We start from the raw sequence: 21,674 nt of genomic DNA on the forward strand, positions 1-21,674 counted from the left end.
AATATTTTTACATTTATATAAGTAAAATATGTAACATAAAATATACAGCTTAATAATGAATATTTTTGAAAACAAAACAATGACTTACTTCCACTTTTGAATTATTTTATTATCAGCGTCTAAAAAAACAGGCAAATATGCATAGTTGTATCGTACATTCTAGAATGCATTCGAAACAATTCGAATGCGAACTGTAACTCTAACTCATTCAATTCGGTTTTCATCCCCCAAATGTTGTGCGAGTGAGACCTACACAGTCGCACTCACTCATTCATTAATTTTCGTCTCAGCATTCTATCTCACTCAATTCATTTTCAACGTTGTGCATTTGAATGTCGTTTTTTAGCTATTCATGCAGACCTCTAACTTGCACCTAGCTCTGTTGATAGTGTAATATTTTTATATTCCTTTTTTAAAATAAAAATAAATAGGAAAATGTATAAGTTATAATAAATAGAAAAACTTAATAATCAAATAATCAAAATGTAAATAAATTTTATAATACATTGAGTAAACAACAGATGATTAAAATCAAACAAATTTACTCGAGTAAAAATGCCTTGAATTTTGACTTAGCAACAGTTCAACGAAATGAATCAAACGATTTGATCGAAGCCTGCTTCGCCCATAGCTTGTACTCGATTGTTGCAGTTCTCTGATGTGTACCTGCTTTCAATTGAAGGCTTCGAGATTTGAGATTAAGGTTTCTTGAAAATAAAAATATTCTAACTAATATTCTAAAATGATATTCGTGAATTCACTCGCACTTACATGTTCTGACTTTCAGAGAAATGCGTTAGAGTAACCGAAGACATACCGAAGATGTTGAATGCAATTTCGAATTCCATTCCAATTCCACTATGTGTGTATTATACATACATACATACGAGGATGGTCCGATAAATACTTAGCCACAACGATTGAGGTATTCCAAATCGGTTATCGATATTACTATCGATTAGAATATTTTTTTGGACGACTACTGTAAAAATTTGATGAGTCATGCCCCAAAAACGGCTAGTACAGAGAAAAATATAAACAAAATCCATGACCTCGTATTGGGAGACCGCCGATTGAAGGTGCGCGAGATAGCCGATACGGTAGGCATTTCAAAAGGATGAGAAAGTAACCGAGAGACCAATTCAGAGCAGTGTTTGACCACTAACCATACAGCATATAGACAACCCATTTCATACAACGAAAATGGACGCAAAAATTTCTTGCGACAGGCCCCAGCAGGCCCCAGAGCGGATTTCTTACGCTCTCATACGCTCATGGTTCGTTCATCTTACGCTCATTCTCTCATTAAATGTTTTCTGTTTCTCAGTCTCTAAACGGAGCGCGATGAAGAAGGTTGGCCTGCGCTTGGTTGATCTTCGTATGTATGCGTGTCACACATTCACATACATGGGTGTATGTGTTCGTGCGATTTCGTTTCGAAGCCAGCGCACAAAATTTTGATTTTTCTTACTTTTCAGGCTTGCTACCCTAACAAAATTCGGGTATTCGTTATTTGATGAAATGACGAAAGAAATTATATTATTTTTTATATTATATTTTTTATTATTTCAGCATACATTTTTAATTTATTTACGAATAAGATTAAGTGTTAGTAGTAAAATATTTTCTGTATATATATTTTTACGAATCATTAAAATCAATATACTGAGAAAGTGTCAGAGTATATTTCAGTCGGAGTCACTTAAAACGCCGATTGCTTTTAAGTTTTTGTTGTTTTGCAAGAGGCTTGTGCATGCCTACTCTAACGATGGAATGATTTTTAGGGGAGGGTGAAGAACCGAAAACAGCTCATGGACTTGTTTACCTTTTTTGTTTACAATTTTTCAGGCACTTGTTATTATTTTGGGTTATTGTGAGATTTAATTAAATTATTGTCGTTAATTTAATAATTTCCTTATATATTTTGGAACTTTAAAAAGTCGCCGCTCGAATTTGTTTAAGTGACTCCGACCGAAATATACTCTGACATATTCTCAGTATATTGATTTTTAATGATTCGTAAAAATATATATACAGAAAACATTTTACTACTAACACTCAATCTTATTCCTAAATAAATTAAAAATGTATGCTGAAATAATAAAAAATAGAATATAAAAAATAATATAATTTCTTTCGTCATTTCATCAAATAACGAATACCCGAATTTTGTTAGGGTAGCAAGCCTGAAAAGTAAGAAAAATCAAAATTTTGTGCGCTGGCTTCGAAACGAAATCGCACGCACACATACACCCATGTATGTGAATGTGTGACACGCATACATACGAAGATCAACCAAGCGCAGGCCAACCTTCTTCATCGCGCTCCGTTTAGAGACTGAGAAACAGAAAACATTTAATGAGAGAATGAGCGTAAGATGAACGAACCATGAGCGTATGAGAGCGTAAGAAATCCGCTCTGGGGCCTGCTGGGGCCTGTCGCAAGAAATTTTTGCGTCCATTTTCGTTGTATGAAATGGGTTGTCTATATGCTGTATGGTTAGTGGTTTGACGCTCTTTAAACGCAATCCGAAGGAGTTTTTGCGCCGTTTTGTGACCGTTGACGAAACGTGGATCCACTAGTATACACCAGAGACCAAGGAACAGTCGAAACAGTGGACTTTTTGTTCCCTAACATGAAAAAGTCACTCGCCGGGCAAAAATTTCGATTAAATGAAGAGGTCATCAATGCCCCGGAGGCCTATTTTGCAGACCTTGAAAAATCATATTTTTTAGAAGGGTTAAAAAAGTTGGAGCATCGCTGGACTAAATGTATAACCTAAAAGGAGACTATGTTGAAAAATAAATTGGCACTTTTCCAAAATTTTCGTTTTTCTTTTGTAGGCTAAGTATTTATCGGACCACCCTCTTATGTACATATGTTAAATGCGACTGTAAAAAAGAATAAAGAAATCTTGTTTTTAATTTAAAAAATGTAAGTTATTTTTCATGTTTATTTTACAAAAAAATATAATCTTATGACTTTCATATTTTATAAGATGCGAAAAAATATATATTTTACAAATTAGTACCTTTGAATTAATTTAATTTTCTGCAAAAAATTACATTGAGTTATATTTTTAGATTTTCTGTTTTTATACCCTTGCAGAGGGTATTATAATTTTGGTCAAAAGTGTGCAACGCAGTGAAGGAGACATCTCCGACCCTATAAAGTATATATATTCTTGATCAGGATCACCTTCTGAGTTGATATGAGCATGTCCGTCTGTCCGTCTGTCCGTCTGTCTGTCTGTTTCTACGCGAACTAGTCTCTCAGTTTTAAAGCTAGCGACTTGAAACTTTGCACACACCCTTCTTTCCTTTGCACGCAGTATATAAGTCGGAACGGCCCGGATCGGCCGACTATATCCTATAGCTGCCATATAACTGATTGATCGGAAATGGTATAACTTCGGTGTTTTTAGAGTTAGAGAGTTAAAATTTTACACGAGCGCTATTTTGGGCAAAATAATACAACATGCCAAATTTTGTAAGGATCGGCCGACTATATCCTATAGCTGCCATATAACTGAACGATCGGAAATGACCCAACTTTCGTGTTTTTGAAGATAGAAAGCTGGAACTTGGTACAGATTATATTTTTAGTCAGTTTATCCGACCTACCAAATTTCATAACGATCGGACGACTATATCTAATAGCTGCCATATAACTGAACGATCGGAAATGGTATTTGGTAGAAATACCAACTTTGGTATGTTTGAAGATAGAAGTTTGCGACTTTTTTTAGATTTTGTATTGTAATAAATTGGATTATATATTCATATTCCCATAAGGAGCGGCCAACTATATCCGATGTTTGCGATATATATCCGGTTTTAACTGCAAGGGTATATACACTTCGGCTCCGCCCGAAGTTAGCTTTCCTTTCTTGTTTAGATTTAAATAAAATATTTTTTAAGTACATGTAATGTACATAAACTGTAAACGTGTTCCCTTGGCCCAGTCTACAACAACACACAGGACTGAGTATAAGAGAAATAATACATTCCGGGGCAAAGAATAGATTGGCTAATTGAAATTTTTTTTCTTTGACACTTGAATAAAGTACTGACATAAATGTTATTTGCCAACTCATTCTTTGCATCAAAACGGTTGATGATGATTTGGTACTTTTAAGGAGCTTTTCACTGTTGTCTCATTGCATGACAGTGTAACAGGAGATATTCTATTTTAAGCGATCGATGAAAATTCTTTTTTTTTTTGTAAAAAAATTAAATTCTGTATGCATTGGTGGAGTAAAAGTTATGAAAGGAAATAAGAAAGGGTTTATGGGTATACACCACGTGGCCGTTTTTTCAAAGCACATAAATTTGGTTAATGTTATGGACCTTTCAATTTAAATTATTAAGAAATTAAAAAGAAAATGAATAAATTGAAGCGGCTGTTTAATTTTCAAGATAAATTATTTTTTTCGACTGAATACAAAAATTGATAACAATGGACATCACCGAAATTCTTAATAAACTTAACCTAACTCTGAAAGGGAACAACAAAACAATTTATTATTGGCTAATCGGGATATCGGAAGAATCGGGTAATTTTTCGTCTTTATAAAATATCAGAAAAATTTTTACAACATTCCGTTTCAATCTAAGGTGAATAAAAATGAAATGTGCAGTGAAAGAGACAACTACGACTCTATAAAGTATATTTATTCTTGATCAGAATCATCTTGATATCATTTCATTTTATATTCGTTTTTATATTACTGTTTAGAGTATATTACTGTTTTAGTTTTTTATTTTTATCATATCTTTTTGTTTTATATTTTTTGTTAATAAAACTTATTATTTTATACCAGTGATCGGCACCCCAATACATTGATATGATTTTACCGCATTAGTGTTAGTAACGAATAGCAGAAAGTAGGCTGTGTGCATGACGTTTCACACATGTATACTGTGTGTGTGTGGCAGAGCTCGGGCAGAGAAATTTCCTATGCCCCCGAGATTGGGCCGTGCCGACCTCTGTTTTATACCAATTTCTTATATTGTTTGTTTTATTTTTAAGTGTCTGTGTGCCGGTGACTATGATTATTCTGGTAGTTATTATTTTACTTGTCCCTAGGAACGTCCATTTCAGTCGGCGATCGTCACCAGAAAGACCGAGAATGCTCGTTTTCGTTTTCTGTCATCAAACTTGATTTTTACATGAGCCACCCTGTACGCTATCGGCAACAGAAATCTGGCTATCGGAAAGCTCTCTAGTGTTGTATAACGGTGTTTTTGGTTCCCTCGGCGAAACTTGACTTGGATTACTAAGTTATAATATAAATTATACATATTTTATATTTTTTATTTTATTTTTATTTATTTTAAATTTACATAAATTATGGCTAAACGGCCACATATTTAATATTTAAGCAGCAAAAAACCAGAGAGAGGGCATTCACTGAACGAAAAACTTTGTTATGTCGTTTTTCGTGAATTCAAAAGTTGGACTGGGCAATATTATTATGTGCGTATTTTATATTAAAATAAGATTTTAGATTTCTTTAACAAATGAAAAACTACGCTTCTCTATCTATATTTTCTATGGAGCAAACTTTTTCTAACCCAAATTTTTGAGAAAATTTGTCTCAATGGAAACATTTTAAGTTTGGGCTGTCAAATTAGTTAAATAAAGCAAATGAGAAAGCTTCTAAAAAAATTGAGATGCCTCACACTGTCAGTGTGCCGGCAGCGCTGCAGCAGAATTTCCTACCCTATGCACGCGTGCTACGGAAAATGAGAGTTGGCCCCCCACTGCACCATGGGTTTTTTGACGTGTTTTTGTGGCATTATTTAATAACTCGGTCAGTTTTTGAGATATTGACGTGAAACTTTACCAATCGTTATTATTTGATCCCAGGCACATATGAAATCGGACCAGGAAATCGTTCGGATCAGGAAACTATATTCTATAGCTCCCATAGGAACGATCGGGTAAAAGTGAAGATAAATTAATTAAATTTAAGGAGCTGTTATTTGTTGCTTTTTTAATACGATATAGCAATTTTGAACCAAATCGGATAACGCTTTTCCTGGGAACTATCACTTTAAAATACCGGATTTCAGTGTTTTTCATATAAATGCCTATAAAAGTTGAAAAAGAAAAATTCCTTCATAAAGTAGTATTAATCTTATTATTCATTTATTTCGTTTTCTATATCAATATTATCTAAAAAATAAAACCTGGAATCGTCAAATTCGTAATCTTCGAGACAAAAATTATTTACGTATTCGCACGAAAGCATCTCAATTACTTCAATTGGAAGTGAAACCCTCTTTTTTTTTACGCGTCTAGATAAATTAAGGGACGAAATAATTGAATCTGATGTATCCATAGCTCTGTTGAACACATCAGTGAAGGAATGTAATCGGCTGTGCCAGTGGTGAAGCCTGTCTTATTTTTACAGCTTGTTTCGAGACTCAGACGCTTCTTCTCCAAAATAGCGGACTGGAAGACCCGTATTTTCCATTACTTCCATTACAAATTGGTGGCTTTTTTCTTTCAAAATTCCATTATCCACATTTATATTTGCATGGTGTTCAAAAAAACATTGTACAGCCATTTGTTGCTCAGCCGGTCCCTTTTCGCTGTTCCAAGCAGCGACCTAATCGGCGTTGGAGAAAGTGAGGTTATCTAAGAAAAATTCAAATTGAACCAATAGTGGGGAAAAGTGCACAATAAGAATAACAGCCTTTGCTGTTTTCCAAAATTTGTTTCCCAAAATTCAGCATAAGGTGCATTTATAAAATGACAAAATTTTTGTATAGACTCGCACAATTTAAACAGTTAATACACTTAACATGTAGTACAAACCTGTGAAATGAGTGTCCATCATGATATAATTATACAAGGTAATCCATTCGTTGACTTAAGTGCCTTATTTTAATTTTAACATAGTAAGCGTTGAATAGTGCGAGTGAAACGGCTATACAGTACTTTGATTACCCTTACACGGAGCATGGGGCTAAAAGTTTTTCTTAGTTATGACAAGAGTTGTAGTGTTTATAATTTTATTTTAATAAGCTTAGAGTTTGACATTATTCTTTGTTTTTGTTTTTGGACAGCAATTCTTTTGTTGAAGTTTTTAATTCTAATGTGTATGCGTATCTTAAAACAAAATTTTTTTATGTTTACACTTATATCGATATCGACCTGCTCAGCGGCGATTAACAATATGTGTTTTAAATTTGTAGTGATTTGAAATTTCAGTCGAATTAAGTCGTCTTCTTTTCAGTGGCTGTCCTGCGCCTGATAACGACTTCCATTTTAGAGCTCTCAATAAGGGTACAGCCCAAAGACTGCTCCCACAAAGCTCTTTTTTCAATACACTTTGGAACATGCACAAACTTTCTTGCTTGCGACAATAATAGCAAAAAGTCATTTTTTGCTTGACCACTTAAGGGTTAAAGTTATGAAAACAAAATCACCTTTCAGTTTGACACTTTGAAATAAAGGGACCAAACCCGACTATATGTCAGTGGAATGGACCATGAAACAATTCATGATACAATTATACAAGGTAGTCTCGTCAGCAACATCAGTCCCTCTATAATCAAAACAATGAGTGCGAGTGAAAGGGTATATCACCCTCTTTAATCATGGTAGTGTGAGCGAGACGACTATAAATGTGTCCATTAACCCTTACACGATACAAGGGAATTAAAGTTTCCAGCTATAAAAAAAGAGTTTGATTTGAGTTATAATTTAATTTTTAATAATTTAAATTACATTTAATTAAATTAATAAATTAATTTGAATTACATATTAGGCGCTGTTTTTGTTTTTGTACAAATAATCTTTTGCTTAAATTCTTAACTCTAAAGTATATTCTAATCTTAAAATAAAATTCTTTTATATTTAAATTAATATTAAATTTTTTGCGGCTAATAATAAAGTCTCCTTGACATTTTTAGATAACGTAAATTGTTTCTTAATGTGACTTACAAATATATATTCAAGATCTTTTAGTTTTTTAGTAAATTCGACAGTTTGATGTCGAATTGGTTTGATGAGCCCTCCCCGAGAAACTTCATCCAGATAAGTGAATGTTCCATTTTCCGCCAGCTCATTGGAAATCTTCAATTTTTTAATTATATAGCCCGCTGTGTACTCCATCGCATCCTCTGTGAGCTCGTCCATGCTGTACTCTTCTTCCCTGTTGCTAATATCTTTAAGAAAATCTTCAGGTTCGTTTTCTTTGTCAGTGTCGTTTTTCTTAGAAAAATCAATGTTTAGCCAGTTATCCGTATTGTCCATTTCCTGTACGTTTCCATTTCCTGACAACAATTCAGTATTCTTGGCTGATCAAGAAATAAAAATATTAATAAACAATAATAAAACAACCACACAAAAAGAAACAAAATTAGGCCCTTGGTAAGAGACTCATCAATATCCTGAAAATACCTTAGGAGCTTGGTCTCATATTAAGGGCCAAAATTTCTTCTCGATTTGTATGGCTGCTTAATTAAATAAAAACATGATACACATGTGACAACACAAAAGACAAGACAAACCTAAAACAATCACGGCAAACACATTGCTAAAACATAAAGCTAAACATTAGACAGTATTAGTTATTTTTTAAGTGTCATACCTATTATGTATTTTCTTAACCTATAATTAAATTGAAGAGCAGTTGGATGGTCAAACTGTCCACCTCGTGCTCGCATGGCTCCAAAAAAATTTTCCAAAATGTCTTGATTAAGGCGACTTGTAAGAATGTATTCCAAATTGTATTTGTTTGTCAAATATAAAAGTAGACCGTCGAGCGAAGCATTGTTGACCAAAATTCCCTTTTGAAATGGCAGCATATGTGCTTTGCCAACAATATCCTTGCGCGTCATTTCACTTACTCTAGTCAAAACTGCTTTTGGATGTTTATCTGTGTCCCATATGGCTGTGTCGTTTCGATGGAGTTTGATGAGGAGAATTTAGAGTTAAAAACATCGAACCAATCATTCAAGTCCTTAAATAAATCTGCGGTATCACATGCGTTTTCGATATCAAAGCCCAACTCGTAGCATCGCCTAATGAAACTCGCTGTTGTGTTCGAAAACAATTGAGTTGCCAGCTTCACTTTTTGTTTACCAAGCGAGCCAACATTGTCGGTGATCTTAAATAAGATGGACAGATCAGACTTAGCGCTGTGTCTTATTGCCTGTTGAACTGTCATCTTTGTTAAATGTTTACCATTGATAAACAATCCATTATCGATGTAGTGGTTTCTAACCAACTTCAAACTCTTGGTACTTCAAACTATTTAAAACTCACTTTCCGATATACCCAGCTGTCTCCATAACTTTTGATTTCCAGGTCCCAAATCAGAAACGATGGCTACTACTCGATAACCTCTTTTGTGGAGTTTCTTCACAATGTCATTCAAGGTATCCGCATCCATCCGAGTTTCAAAGTCAAAGAAAACTGGCTGTTTCCATGACTTCTTCAACCCACGAACTATAGCCATTTGTACGTACTTACTTGGCTTATACACCACATCGGCTGAGCTATCATACTCAAAATTAGCACAAATTTTCATCTCGTCGAAAGATAAAACACATAGCTTATCCACGTCAAGCATTTCTTCATTTTCCATAAGGTCAATGACAATATCCAGGGTACCCATTTTAATTGGGACTTCTGCTAACCACCTATACAGCGTGGCTCGACTCGTCAAGGGATAACCTTTTTTGTATACATGGTTATACGCACGTGGCCCTGCTGTATGCAGACAAATCGCAGCAGAAATGTCTGTGGAGTTAAATTGTGATCGCTTTCCTCCGTTCTTTAATATTTTCAATTGGGTCTCCGTGAAAATTTTGCTAAGAGACACATCCAATTGCTTGTATTCCTCCAGCTGCTGGCGTAAAGACAAAATTTCTTTCTCCATTTCATGGTTCCTTTGCTTAAGGCTCTTATTTTCTTTAAGCATTGTTGACTCTAATATGTTGTTCCTTTAATAAAAATACATTCATGTATTATATTATATCTGAATTTTTTAACTTAACACGTTGAACTTACTCCGTTTGAGTGCTAGAATTACCGAATCCTAATTTTGTAATGCAGAGATCAGGCTCTCTCTGTGGAACAGCATCGTCGTTCAACCGCCTTTTTTTAAAACTGTGGCCTCTTTTTGTGGCCGTCTTCCACTGTGCGTCCCTAAAATGCGTTTCGCAAATTTTGGAGTGATCACCTAGTTTGCACTCCAACAATTCCTCCCATAGATTTCTTTTTTCCGAACACTTTGGCGCTTTCACAAATTTTACACCATTTACGTGTTTTCGGCACACATTAAAAAAAGTTATTTGCACAAGGGCAACCTTTCACGTCAAAAAACGAACACGTACTGATGAAAAATTGTGCTGACCTTGTATAATTGTATTATGGAATGGACTACCTTGTATAATTGTATCATGGTGTCCATTACTATTTTTTTTTTCAAATGATGTTTTACAAATGAATTTAGCGCATGTGCTTTTGGATGCAACTGCTGACTTTGCAGTTTTTATGCTATCATATGCTGATATTAATTAATATTTCAATGGATGGCATCCTTCCTGGGGCTCACCAACAACAAACACACGAGGAAAAATAACTCAAAGATTCGTTGACAATGCACACCTTATTCTACTGAACGACAAATCCCCCACTCACTTTTCAACCCACAATACTTACACACACATCGACCTTACATTCTGCTCTCCAATTTTGGCCCCCACGCTAAGTGGGAAATACTGAACGACCTCCATGGTAGCGACCATTTTCCTATTATCATCACCCTATTTCCATCAACCAATACAGAAAAATTCAACAGACCCTTCTTTAAGCTAAAAGAGGCCAACTGGGAAAAATACAACCTTCTTACCCAGCAATCAAACGTAAAATACCCAACCTCTCAAAACGTAAACAAAGAAGCAGCCCAAATTAACAGAATTCTTCTATCTAGCGCAAATCTTTCCATCCCACAAACTTCACCAAATATCCATCCATACAGGGTTCCATGGTGGAACAAAATACTCGACCAGCTACAAAAAGAAAAACAAAAAGCGTGGAATACACTCAACCGCCACATAACACTAGAAAACATCAAAGACTACAGACGTAAAAATGCAAAATTTAGATACACCTTAAAAAATAGTAAAAATGAAGCCTCTAGATCCTTCACTTCATCAATCCATCCGTCATCCCCTTCATCCAAAATATGGGCGAATATAAGACGTTTTTGCGGACTTAACCCAGTCAAGCAAATCCACGCCATAACAAACCCAGACAACAACGAAGTAACTACAACTAATAACGAAATTGCCAATATCTTTGCTAAACATTTTTCAAATCTATCAGACGACATGAACTTCCCAGAACAATTTCAAAACAACAAATATAGAAACAACACTGTAGACTACACCCCCTCCCCATCAGCTCAAACCATAGAAAAACAGATTTCAAACCTCGAACTAGCGTCAGCACTACAAACCGTTAAAGGATCTGCCCCAGGACTCAATAGAATCTCGTACCAAATGATCAAAAATAGCTCCAATACTACAAAAAACAGAATAACAGACCTATTTAACAAAATATTCGACACTCACATACCACAAGCCTTCAAAACCAGCCTTATAATTCCTATCCTGAAGCCAAACAGTGACAAAACCCAAACTACCTCTTACAGACCCATCTCCCTCAATTGTTGCCTAGCAAAAACACTAGATAAAATCATAGCCAAAAGACTTTGGTGGTTTGTAACTTACAACAATCTGCTTAATAAAAACCAATTTGGATTTAAAAAGGGCAAATCGACTTCGGACAGTCTACTTTACGTAGACTATCTCATATCGAAGTCACACCAGCACAGCTCACTCGTCACTCTTGATTTTTCAAAAGCCTTTGACCGAGTAGGTGTGCATTCTATAATCGATCAACTTCAGGAATGGAAAACTGGGCCAAAAATAATAAACTACGTCCGAAATTTTATGCTTAACAGAAAAATAATAATCCGTGTCGGTCAACACAGATCCAACACACTACCCTTATCCAATGGAATCCCTCAAGGTTCCCCAATCTCCGTCATACTATTCCTTATAGCTTTTAACAAATTGTCCGATATAATATCCTTACACAAGGAAATCAAATTTAATGCATACGCCGATGACTATTTTCTAATAATTAACTTTAATAAAAATAAAAATATTAGCTTTAACCTAGGTAACCTTTTAAATGACATAGAGAACTGGGGTTCATACTCCGGGGCATCCCTATCCCTATCAAAATGCCAACACCTCCACATTTGCAAAAAGCACAACTGCACCTGTGTCGTAACATTCAATAGCATGCAAATCCCCACAGTTAGCTCGTTAAAAATCTTAGGAATAAATATAGACAGCAAATACAAATGGAACACACACACAGATAAACTTATACCTGCACTTCACAAAAAACTAAATATAATTAAATGCCTATCCAGTCTCAAGTTTAACTGCAGTACATACACATTAATCAACGTAGTAAAAGCTACTATTGTTGCAAAAATAGAATACGGCCTATTCCTATACGGACACGCACCCAAAACAACACTAAACAAATTAAAACCGCCTCTAAACTCTGCCATTCGCCTAGCGCTCGGAGCCTTTCGTTCCACCCCAACAAATAACCTCCTACAAGAAGCCAATATCCCTCCAATAGAATTAAAACGAGATCTGCAAACAGCCAAACTAAGTAAAAACCTTATTTATTCCAAAGACACACCAATACACAAATTCGTAAAACAAAGTAAACTTAAAAGGAAATATCCACCAATTATAGACCGTATAATAAACCTCTGTGAACAATTTCATCTACCCTTCGAACCACAAACACCAAGCAAACTCAAGCCACCCTGGGACCTACCCAACCTTATAGACACATCCATAAGATTACATAAAAAAAGTAACACACCCAAAGAAACATACCAGAAAATATACGAAGACACAAAATCAAACCTCAATTCACACAACTTTATATTCACTGACGGATCAAAAATAACCGACATTATAACATACGCCATTACAACGGAAACAAACATCCTAAAATGTGGAATCCTGCCACCATATTCCTCTGTTCTAACAGCCGAAATCATCGCCATTCTTGAAGCTATCAAAATTATAAAAGACAAAAAAGGCAAATATGTAATCTGTTCAGATTCCCTCGCAGCAATAGACTCTATTAGAAATACAAACAATAATAATATTTATCCAAATAAAATAAGATCACTAATAACCCAGCTGGCCCCAAAAATCAAATTAATTTGGATTCCTGGCCATGCAGGCATTGCCGGAAACGAACTAGCAGATCAAGCAGCAAAGTCGACTAACAAAAGCCCACTAATCTTTACATCCAATATAAATCCTAGATATAAAAAGACAACTTAAATCTGAATTCTAAAACTAAAATTACCCGTCTACGTCTAGGACACACCAACCTGACCCACCAACACTATCTGAACCAAATTCCAACACCACCTTGCCCTTTCTGTCAAGGCAACCTCTCCTTACACCACATACTAAACACATGTCCACCTCTCTTGCAAACAAAACAAACTATCTTCCAGAACTCCAACCCGCTACATCTTCTCAATGATCTAAACCCAGAAAACATTAAAAAAATACTACATTTCCTAAAAACAACACAATTATACCACAAAATATGAATATAAATATTTAGTAAGGCTAGTTCCCTAATTTAAGAAGAATAATGTACAGAATACATACATAAATAACAGTTACTAATAAGACACAGATGTACATATCCCTCAACATTCAACCATCCCTTAGGCTTAAGCACTATCAACTCATATTGCCGAAGGCCACAGTAGCCAGCGCTATACCATTAAGTTAGTCTAGTTTTGTAAACTTTTCTATCTTTTATAATAATAATAATAATAATTAATATTTTGATTATGAGGCATAACAGTTTGATGATTTGTTAATCCCACAAATTTTATTTAAATCAGAGAACTTTTAAAAAATGATTAAATGCCACGTAAAGTGGTCAAAAGCCCCATAGTGCACTGATATAGATATGGTACATAGAGAGTCATAGTATCGTTGAAAAATACTCAGGAATATCAGGCAGTTAAAGATTGAAGTAGGCGTGAAAAAAATTCAAAACCGTTGACATTTTATTTTTACTGAGTAGTTTTCATTTTCATTTCGGTAACACAATAGATAGCACACATATTTCAAAAGCTTTGCTCAGTTTCTGATATTTATACACAAAAAATGGAATCAGTTTTGAAAAATACACCCATATTGTCCATCTACGACATGATGATGGACCGCCAGCGGGCCGCGATCCGAGAGAACCAAAAGAAGGCCATGTACCGCGGAGCTCTTGGGTTGCGTAAGATGATGGAAGAGAAGGCTGCCGTGGCGGAGACAAAGAAGTTCCCAGGGATGCCGAAAGTGGACAAGGGCAAGTTGGGTCCGATGAAGGTCTCGTCGCCTTACTGTGAAACCCCCAGATCGGGGATCACGCTGCCGCCCAACACGATCACCGCTTCCCATTTGACCAAGAAGCAGCTGTCCGTCAAGGTGCAGCAGCCGGGCAAGAGAGAGGTGATAACCCAACTAGTGGAGCGGATGTCCCAGGGAAGCCCGCAATCTTGTATTTCGCCAAGGATGGTCAAGAAGACCAGTTCCAAGTCGAAGCAGCAAGCCAGCTCCCGGCGCAAGATTAAGAAGAATAAAAGCAATGTCATGCCGGAAGGGGCCAAAAGGTTGCCGTTGTCTCCCCGGAAGGCGGAGAGACCTACAAAAGGCACTGGCTCGCCTCGGAAAATTCTAAGGACTCCAAAGTCGTCACCCAAAAACACTCTTAAACAGGTTCTTGAATCCAGTGTCCCAAATGTCCAAGTTTTTTCACCACCCCCCACCGGTCGCTGGAGGATTTAAAAGTCTCAGTTGATTAGGATTGCACGAGAAACCAGTCCAGAATGCAGCAAAAATTAGATTTGATCTAATAAGCTCCTATACCTTCCAGACGGCCAGACTTCATTACGTTTAACATTTCCCACGCTTTCACGTGGCATTGACCCGGGTCCTTTTCAAGTGGGACTAAGCATTCTTAAATTGTACGTTTATTTCAGAACTAGCGTATTTTAAAATCGATTAGTTACAACTGCTTTTGCTTCCAAAATAAATATAAAATTTAGTTTAGTGTTTAGTGTTCCAATTGGGGGAGAAAGATGGCAACTAGAGAGGTCAATCAAACACAGTTTTTCTTTATTCGGTTTTATAATAAATTAGAATTTTCTCTGCTGCGACGTAACATTTGGTTTCTTACAAGTCTAGGTTGTAGACTTACAAGCTGTTCGGTTTACAAGTCGACAAAATAAAGGAAATGGTGCTCGAAAATCGTCATTAGAGTTTGCGAGAGATAGCCCAAGAAAGGATCATGTCTCATGAGACCGCTCGTTATATTTTGGTTGATGTTTTAGGTATGCGGAAAGTCGCAGCGCGACCACATTAATACACCAGCACACAAAGTTTGCTGAACGAGTTTTTGAACAAAAATTCAACAAATATCATCGAAAAACCACCGTAATCTCCAGATTTGGCTCCGTGTGACTTTTTCCTGTTTCCAAAACTCAAATTACCACTTCGTGGATACCGTTTTGAGAGCATTAAAGACATCAAAACTAATTCGCAACGCACACAAAAGGTTGACTTGTTCCTAATGACGCCGTGACCAAACTGAATGGCACATAGCAATACAAATTGACAGAATAGTGGCTGACAGTTGTGCCAACCTGGGAAAAATTTTAAATGAGAATTTCCAGATACTTATTGCGGATACGTATTGCGCAAGAATAATCGGATTCGTCAAATAAACAGATTTGACGATAGGAGTTGCATTTAAAATATTATGCTAAGGTGCTATACACGGTTTAAAAAGTCATTTCAGGAGGCAAAAGATATTACATTATTGGGTTGGTCAGTCAGTCAGGAGCTCTACACCATCAAGACAAGATCTAAATCTACAAGATTTAATTCACCGTTGGCGACAGAAGCATTTTCTTTCTTATCACTAGTCAGGAAATTCATTTTCTCATCTTTACATCCGACTAGACAGAGGGAACCCTTTTTATGATTAACCGAGTTGATAACACTCGCAATTGAATGTCACTCTGGTGAAATGTCTGCGGGCGTCAGAGCTACATACCTAGTCTGAATTTTTTTATATTTTTTTAAGTTTGAAAGCGGTAATCTTTTATTTGGTATAATATTTGCGTAGTGCTGCGAAAAACAAACTCATAACACTTCAAGCATTTAATATAACTTTAGTTTGAACTTTTTCCCTTGAAATTTTCTTGTTTGTTATCATATGTACGTTTTTATATTCTTTTAAAAAACTCCTGCGAATTATATACATATACGTAATTAACGTAACTATTAACAGTGTTATTTTGTAAACAAACTCCTGAGTTGATATAAGCATGTCCGTCTACCCGTCTGTCTGTCCGAGAAACTAGTTTGCGTAAATACAGACATACGCAAACTAGTCTCTACTAGATATTTAAAGCTATCGACTTGAAACTTTTAACACACACTTTCTTTCCTTTGCACACAGTATATAAGTCTATACGACTTATAAGTCGGACGACTATATCATATAGCTACCATATAACTGATTGATCGGAAATGCTGTAACTTTGGTGTTAGGTGTTTTTAGAGTTAAAGTGTTCGAATTTTGTACATGAATTTTGTGACTGAATTTTGCATATTATTTTTTAGCAAAAAAAAACGACATGCCGAATTTTATAAAGATCGGCCGACTATATCCTATTGCTGTCATATAACTGAACAATCTTAAATGACCCAACTTTCGTATTTTTGAAGATAGAAACTTGGAACTTTGTACAGATTCGTACAGAACGTTCGTACAGTCAGTTGATCCGACCTGATCCGAAATTTCATAACATTCGGTGGACTGTATTTTATAACTGCCATATAACTGAACTATTGGAAATGGTATTTGGTGTTTAGTAAAAATACCAACTTTGGTGTTCTTGAAGATAGAAGTTTGGGACTTTTTTTAGATTTTGAGAGAATTGATAAATTTTTTTTTTTTAATTCAATCTATTGTGTTTCCATGCTTTATTTCCCAAATTTTTATATATTGCGCAATATATTTCCCTAAAGAATAAGCACAAAATAATCGGTAGGGTGCGGCGCCAAGAGTCGATGCACGCACGAAGCGACATATTGGTGCTCTAGCAACTAACAAAGCTTTTAGATGCTTATAAAGGCACAATTGGAATTGGCAGTAGCTAATCAGCTGCTACAACAGATTTGACGAGAGGAGTTGCATTATAATATGATGCTACTAGGTATAAAAAATCATTTCTGGGGGCAAAAGCTATTACATTATTGGGCTGGTCAGTCAGTCTGGAGCTATAAGTCAGAACCATCTCCTTTCTTTAATTGAGGATTTTCGGGACATTCGTTTCTAAAAGATTAACTACCTTATAAGATTGGTAAGGTTAAAAATCTAGTAAATTTGATCCCTCGACGATTAAAATTAGTTGCAAAACGAAAGGGAGATTCTATATCTTACTAATATTAACAACAGCTTAAACAAAAAAAGTTGTGTTATTAATTTCATTTATATATTTTACTAATTCTGATTTTTCACAATTATTAATTTTCGTTTTATAAAGTTTTCAAATTAAATTGTTTTAATAGATTTATTCATGTAACTGTAAATATTTTTCCAGTGTTCCAAATAAAATATGATTCCGAAAATATGAATTTTGCTGCGTTAATTTCGAAACAAACATTTATCACTATTTTTTTTAACAATGAAAAGAATAATTATATAATATATTCATATAAATCTATAATTTGGTGATGGCATAAATTGTTTTATACACGCTTAAACATTTATAACATTAGACATACTCTACACCTGTAAGACTTAGTTCGCCGACGGCGACAGAAGCATTTTCTTTCTTATCACTAGTCAGGTAATTAATTGTCTCTTCTTTAAATCCGACTAGACAGAGGGAACCCTTTTTATGATTAACCGAGTTGATAACACTCGCAATTGAATGTCACTCTGGTGAAATGTCTGCGGGCGTCAGAGCTTCCTAGTCTGAATTTTTTTTATTTTTTTAAGTTTGAAAAGCGGTAATCTTTTATTTGGTATAATATTTGCGTAGTGCTGAGAAAAACAAACTCATAACACTTCAAGTATTTAAAATAAATTTGGTATGAACTTTTTTCCTTGGAGTTTTCTTATTTGCCAATATACAAACATACAGACATATTGTACATATTATGTATTACAGACATATTATATTATCATAATACGTATGTAAATTTTAACGGTGACACGCTAGTTTTCGCTAAACGGAGAGAAAAAACTCCGAATTAAATATTTAAACGAATTATATAAACGGTCGTAACTATTAACAGTGTTATTTTGTAAACAAACTCCTGATTTGATATAAGTATGTCCGTCTATATGTATATATACGGCCGTCCGGCCGACTATATGTATCTTGTAGCTGCCATATAACTAAACGATCGGAAATGGTATTTGCTTAAAATACCAACTTTAGTATATTTGAAGATAAAAGCTTGGGGCTTTTTTTTAGATTTTTTATTCTAATATATTGTTTTTTTTATAATATTCTCATAAGTTAGCTTTCCTTTCTTGTGCGCTTTAACGTTGAAAAGCCATCTAGCAAATACTCGTATAAGTGCTGCCGAACATGGAATACATCCTTGGAATATTTTTCTGAGTGTTGGTTTTTTTTTTGCCACCTCCCATTTCCAGAACTGGATGACTTCGGTTCAAAATCGTATTAAAGGTCACACAGCTCTAATTGGAAGTCAGGACCTTGGTCCATTTAAAAATATTTTAAAAATATGTGCCATATATGTGCCAATATATTGAAAATGTCCATATTGAAAAATATGTTCCTTTTTTTCTATATCGTCGAAGTCATTGTAACTGTTTTCAAAATTCTTCATTAACAAAGTAATATGTGTCTTAAATTTAGTGAAAACATAGGAAGTGATATTAAATTTATCAACAACTTTTTTCAGTGTTGTACATAAGTCAAATAAAAATACATCAATTTTTTTTTTAAATCTCTCGATGGAACACATTAGTTTAAATGTCATTATTTTGACTTGGCAGCAAGTAGTTCCAGTTGTTGAGATGATTTGTAATATCTGAAAAAATTTGAAACTTGTGGTTAACCATTCTAGGAGCTAATATTAATTGACTTATGTTTGTCCGTATTATTGCAAGACTCATCCAATGCAATTAAAAAGTTTTGACAGTACTTGAATTTGTCACTCAAAAGCGGATTCAAATTAAGTGCATTAAGTTTTTCAATTCTACAAGTTACCGCACATCTTTATAACAAAATTGTATAAATACATATATTTTGCAGACTCCGCGCCGATTCCTCCATTTTTATCTTTTTATGTAATCCACTAAATGGAACTAAGGAGTTAACAGTTAAATAAAATAGTTAAAAGGAAGAAAACTATTCGGAAAATATCGGAGATGTCTGGTTCACTGCTTTGCTCACTTTTGACCAAAATTATAATACCTTCTGCAAGGATACCAATAAAAAGAAAAGACAATTTGTTTCATTGCATTTATTTCATTTTCTTTACATATATTTTTATTCTTCAACCATGGATTTTCCTTTGGTTTCTGGGAGCAAAAATAAAATATAAACAAAAGTCACCAAACAAGAAAAGGCAGAGAACCACATTGTGGCGGAAATGCCCCAAAAGTGGAGTAATAAAGGAAATAGCTTTAACGTAACAAAGACAAGGATACCCATAAAAGCAATTGAAATGGATGTGGCGACAGATCGAATCTGAAATTTTTATAAGAAATTAATTTAAATTTATTTTAAAAGCTCATAAAAAAATTACCTTAGCTGGGTGGACTTCACAAACGACCAGAAAAAAAAGTCCCATTATACCGACGTTACCCACATAAATAATGAAAATCATCAGCACGAATGGAAGCCAATTAAAGTCGTGAAGATCGTAGAGTTCTCCAAAGTATGTAAAGCATCCAAAGGCAATGCAACCAACTCCCACTCCCAGAGTGGAAATCAGCAACAGCAACCTTCGGCCTACGATATCCACAAATATGGTAGACGTATAAACTCCAATAACTTGTACAACGCCCATAATAATTGTACAGGTGTCAACGTCCAGAATCGATCCAGACTTGGCGAATATATCCGACATATAGTTCATGAAGCTGAAGACATTACTGAACTCGAATCCGGTGCAAAGAACAAAAGCGGCTGCGAACCCTTTAAGAGCTGGTTTTGTAACTGAGATACCAACTAATTAGTAATTTTCCAAACCCCAAAATTCGTGTAAAGTCTTACCAAAGTCCTTAAATGTGATTCCCGAAGTACCATTCATCTTTTGGGAGAGAACTGCTAGTCTCAATTCCTCAAAAGTTTCCATTGAACTCTGCTTGTCACCTCTTTGATTTTTGTAGTACCTGAAGGATTTTTCAGCTGCAGTGAGCTTGTTTGTCTTTAAAAGATATGGAGCTGATTCTGGCAGCATTAAATTTGCCAAAAAGTAGACAATAGGCAGGAAGGAGACCACTAGGGGAACAACGTGGTAGTCGAGGTAGGAGCTAGCAATATAGCCAACTAATATCCCAAGGTTCACCGATAGCATCAGTATTGAAGTAAGAGCCCCTCGGATGCTTTAATGAACTGGTTAATGATTTTTTATAAATTTTTTAACAGGGAAAACACTTACCTAGTATCGGCTATTTCACTGATGAATATGGGTAATACTACGTAGGACACACCTCCAGTAAATCCACCTAAAAATCGAGCAGCATACAGGAAGTACACATTGGAGGCACAGTAAATCAGAATCCAAAGGCACTATTAGGGGAAAAAGCAACCATATTTTTATTGGTTTAAAAAAAAAATGTATGTTTATACTTACAGCGTAAGGTACAGCTAGCAGGTATAGGAAAAATTTCCTACCAGCTCTTTCCAATAAGAAAACAATCACCAAGTTGCCAGACAAACTTCCTAGCCCCAGCATGGAGCCCAGCCAGGATATTTCGTCGATATTAACTTCAAAGTCAAGCGGGGTGTCCGGTGTTTGGATTTTAGTCAAGGTCGGCGAAAGCCATCCCAACACAATGCCATGAGCAAAAGTTATTATATTCACTTAATAAAGAGTTTTTTATTTTTTTAAAGGATAAAGGATCAAGTGTGGTTGGTTCTCACCAATAATTGTGGCCAAAAATTGGTAACGAGTTTGCGGCTTCAAAAAGCGACTCTTCAAAATGCTTGCCATTTTTCGTAGTTTACCCAAGGAGATTACAGAAGTTAAAGCTACTTTTCACGACTACTGCCTCCTTATATATAAAGTCAAGACCTTAAAAACTCGGGGAAAGCAAACACCTGCCAGGGTTCAGTGTTTGTGTGTTTAACAACAAATCTCTTTTATCACAACACAGAAGAATTAGTGTAGTGATTATTCTGAGATTTTCCAACAGACAAATTTATTAAAGATTGTGATTTATAAAATTTGAAATATTTGAACAGGATTCATTCATAAAGGATACGAAAAGGAGCTGCTTTTATATTTTAGGGGAGTTGGTAATAAAGTATT

General features: G+C 35.2%; 2 protein-coding genes and 1 long non-coding RNA gene across 3 annotated transcripts; 2 read left to right on the plus strand and 1 right to left on the minus strand.

Moving 5' to 3' along the window:
* Window positions 1-5,567: 5,567 nt before the first annotated feature.
* Window positions 5,568-6,096, plus strand: LOC138925958 (uncharacterized). The gene is made up of 3 exons (XR_011442223.1): window positions 5,568-5,815; window positions 5,872-5,945; window positions 6,013-6,096. It is a non-coding gene; the product is annotated as an uncharacterized lncRNA (long non-coding RNA).
* An 8,165-nt stretch (window positions 6,097-14,261) lies between these two features.
* LOC108127272 (uncharacterized) lies at window positions 14,262-14,933 on the plus strand. Its single transcript, XM_017244212.3, has one exon. It carries the CDS (start codon window positions 14,262-14,264, stop codon window positions 14,931-14,933), a length of 672 nt encoding a protein of 223 aa, XP_017099701.2.
* A 4,751-nt stretch (window positions 14,934-19,684) lies between these two features.
* LOC108127260 (facilitated trehalose transporter Tret1-like) lies at window positions 19,685-21,360 on the minus strand. Its single transcript, XM_017244199.2, has 6 exons — window positions 21,287-21,360; window positions 20,997-21,226; window positions 20,802-20,932; window positions 20,414-20,745; window positions 19,944-20,356; window positions 19,685-19,885 (listed from the first exon to the last, which is right to left on the minus strand). Exons 1-6 carry the CDS (start codon window positions 21,354-21,356, stop codon window positions 19,685-19,687), a joined length of 1,377 nt encoding a protein of 458 aa, XP_017099688.2. The 5' UTR covers window positions 21,357-21,360.
* Window positions 21,361-21,674: the final 314 nt, after the last annotated feature.

The sequence above is a fragment of the Drosophila bipectinata genome, chromosome 2L (genome assembly GCF_030179905.1).
Source record: "Drosophila bipectinata strain 14024-0381.07 chromosome 2L, DbipHiC1v2, whole genome shotgun sequence".
In the NCBI taxonomy this organism is placed as follows: Eukaryota; Metazoa; Arthropoda; class Insecta; order Diptera; family Drosophilidae; genus Drosophila; species Drosophila bipectinata.

Coding starts and splice junctions, on each gene's coding strand:
- LOC108127272 (XM_017244212.3), top strand. CDS start 14,262: ATGGAATCAGTTTTGAAAAATACACCCATATTGTCCATCTACGACATG.
- LOC108127260 (XM_017244199.2), bottom strand. CDS start 21,356: ATGGCAAGCATTTTGAAGAGTCGCTTTTTGAAGCCGCAAACTCGTTAC. Junction 20,357..20,413: donor AATCACATTTAAGGACTTTG/GTAAGACTTTAC, acceptor TTGGTATCTCAG/TTACAAAACCAGCTCTTAAA. Junction 19,886..19,943: donor GTGAAGTCCACCCAGCTAAG/GTAATTTTTTTA, acceptor TAAAAATTTCAG/ATTCGATCTGTCGCCACATC.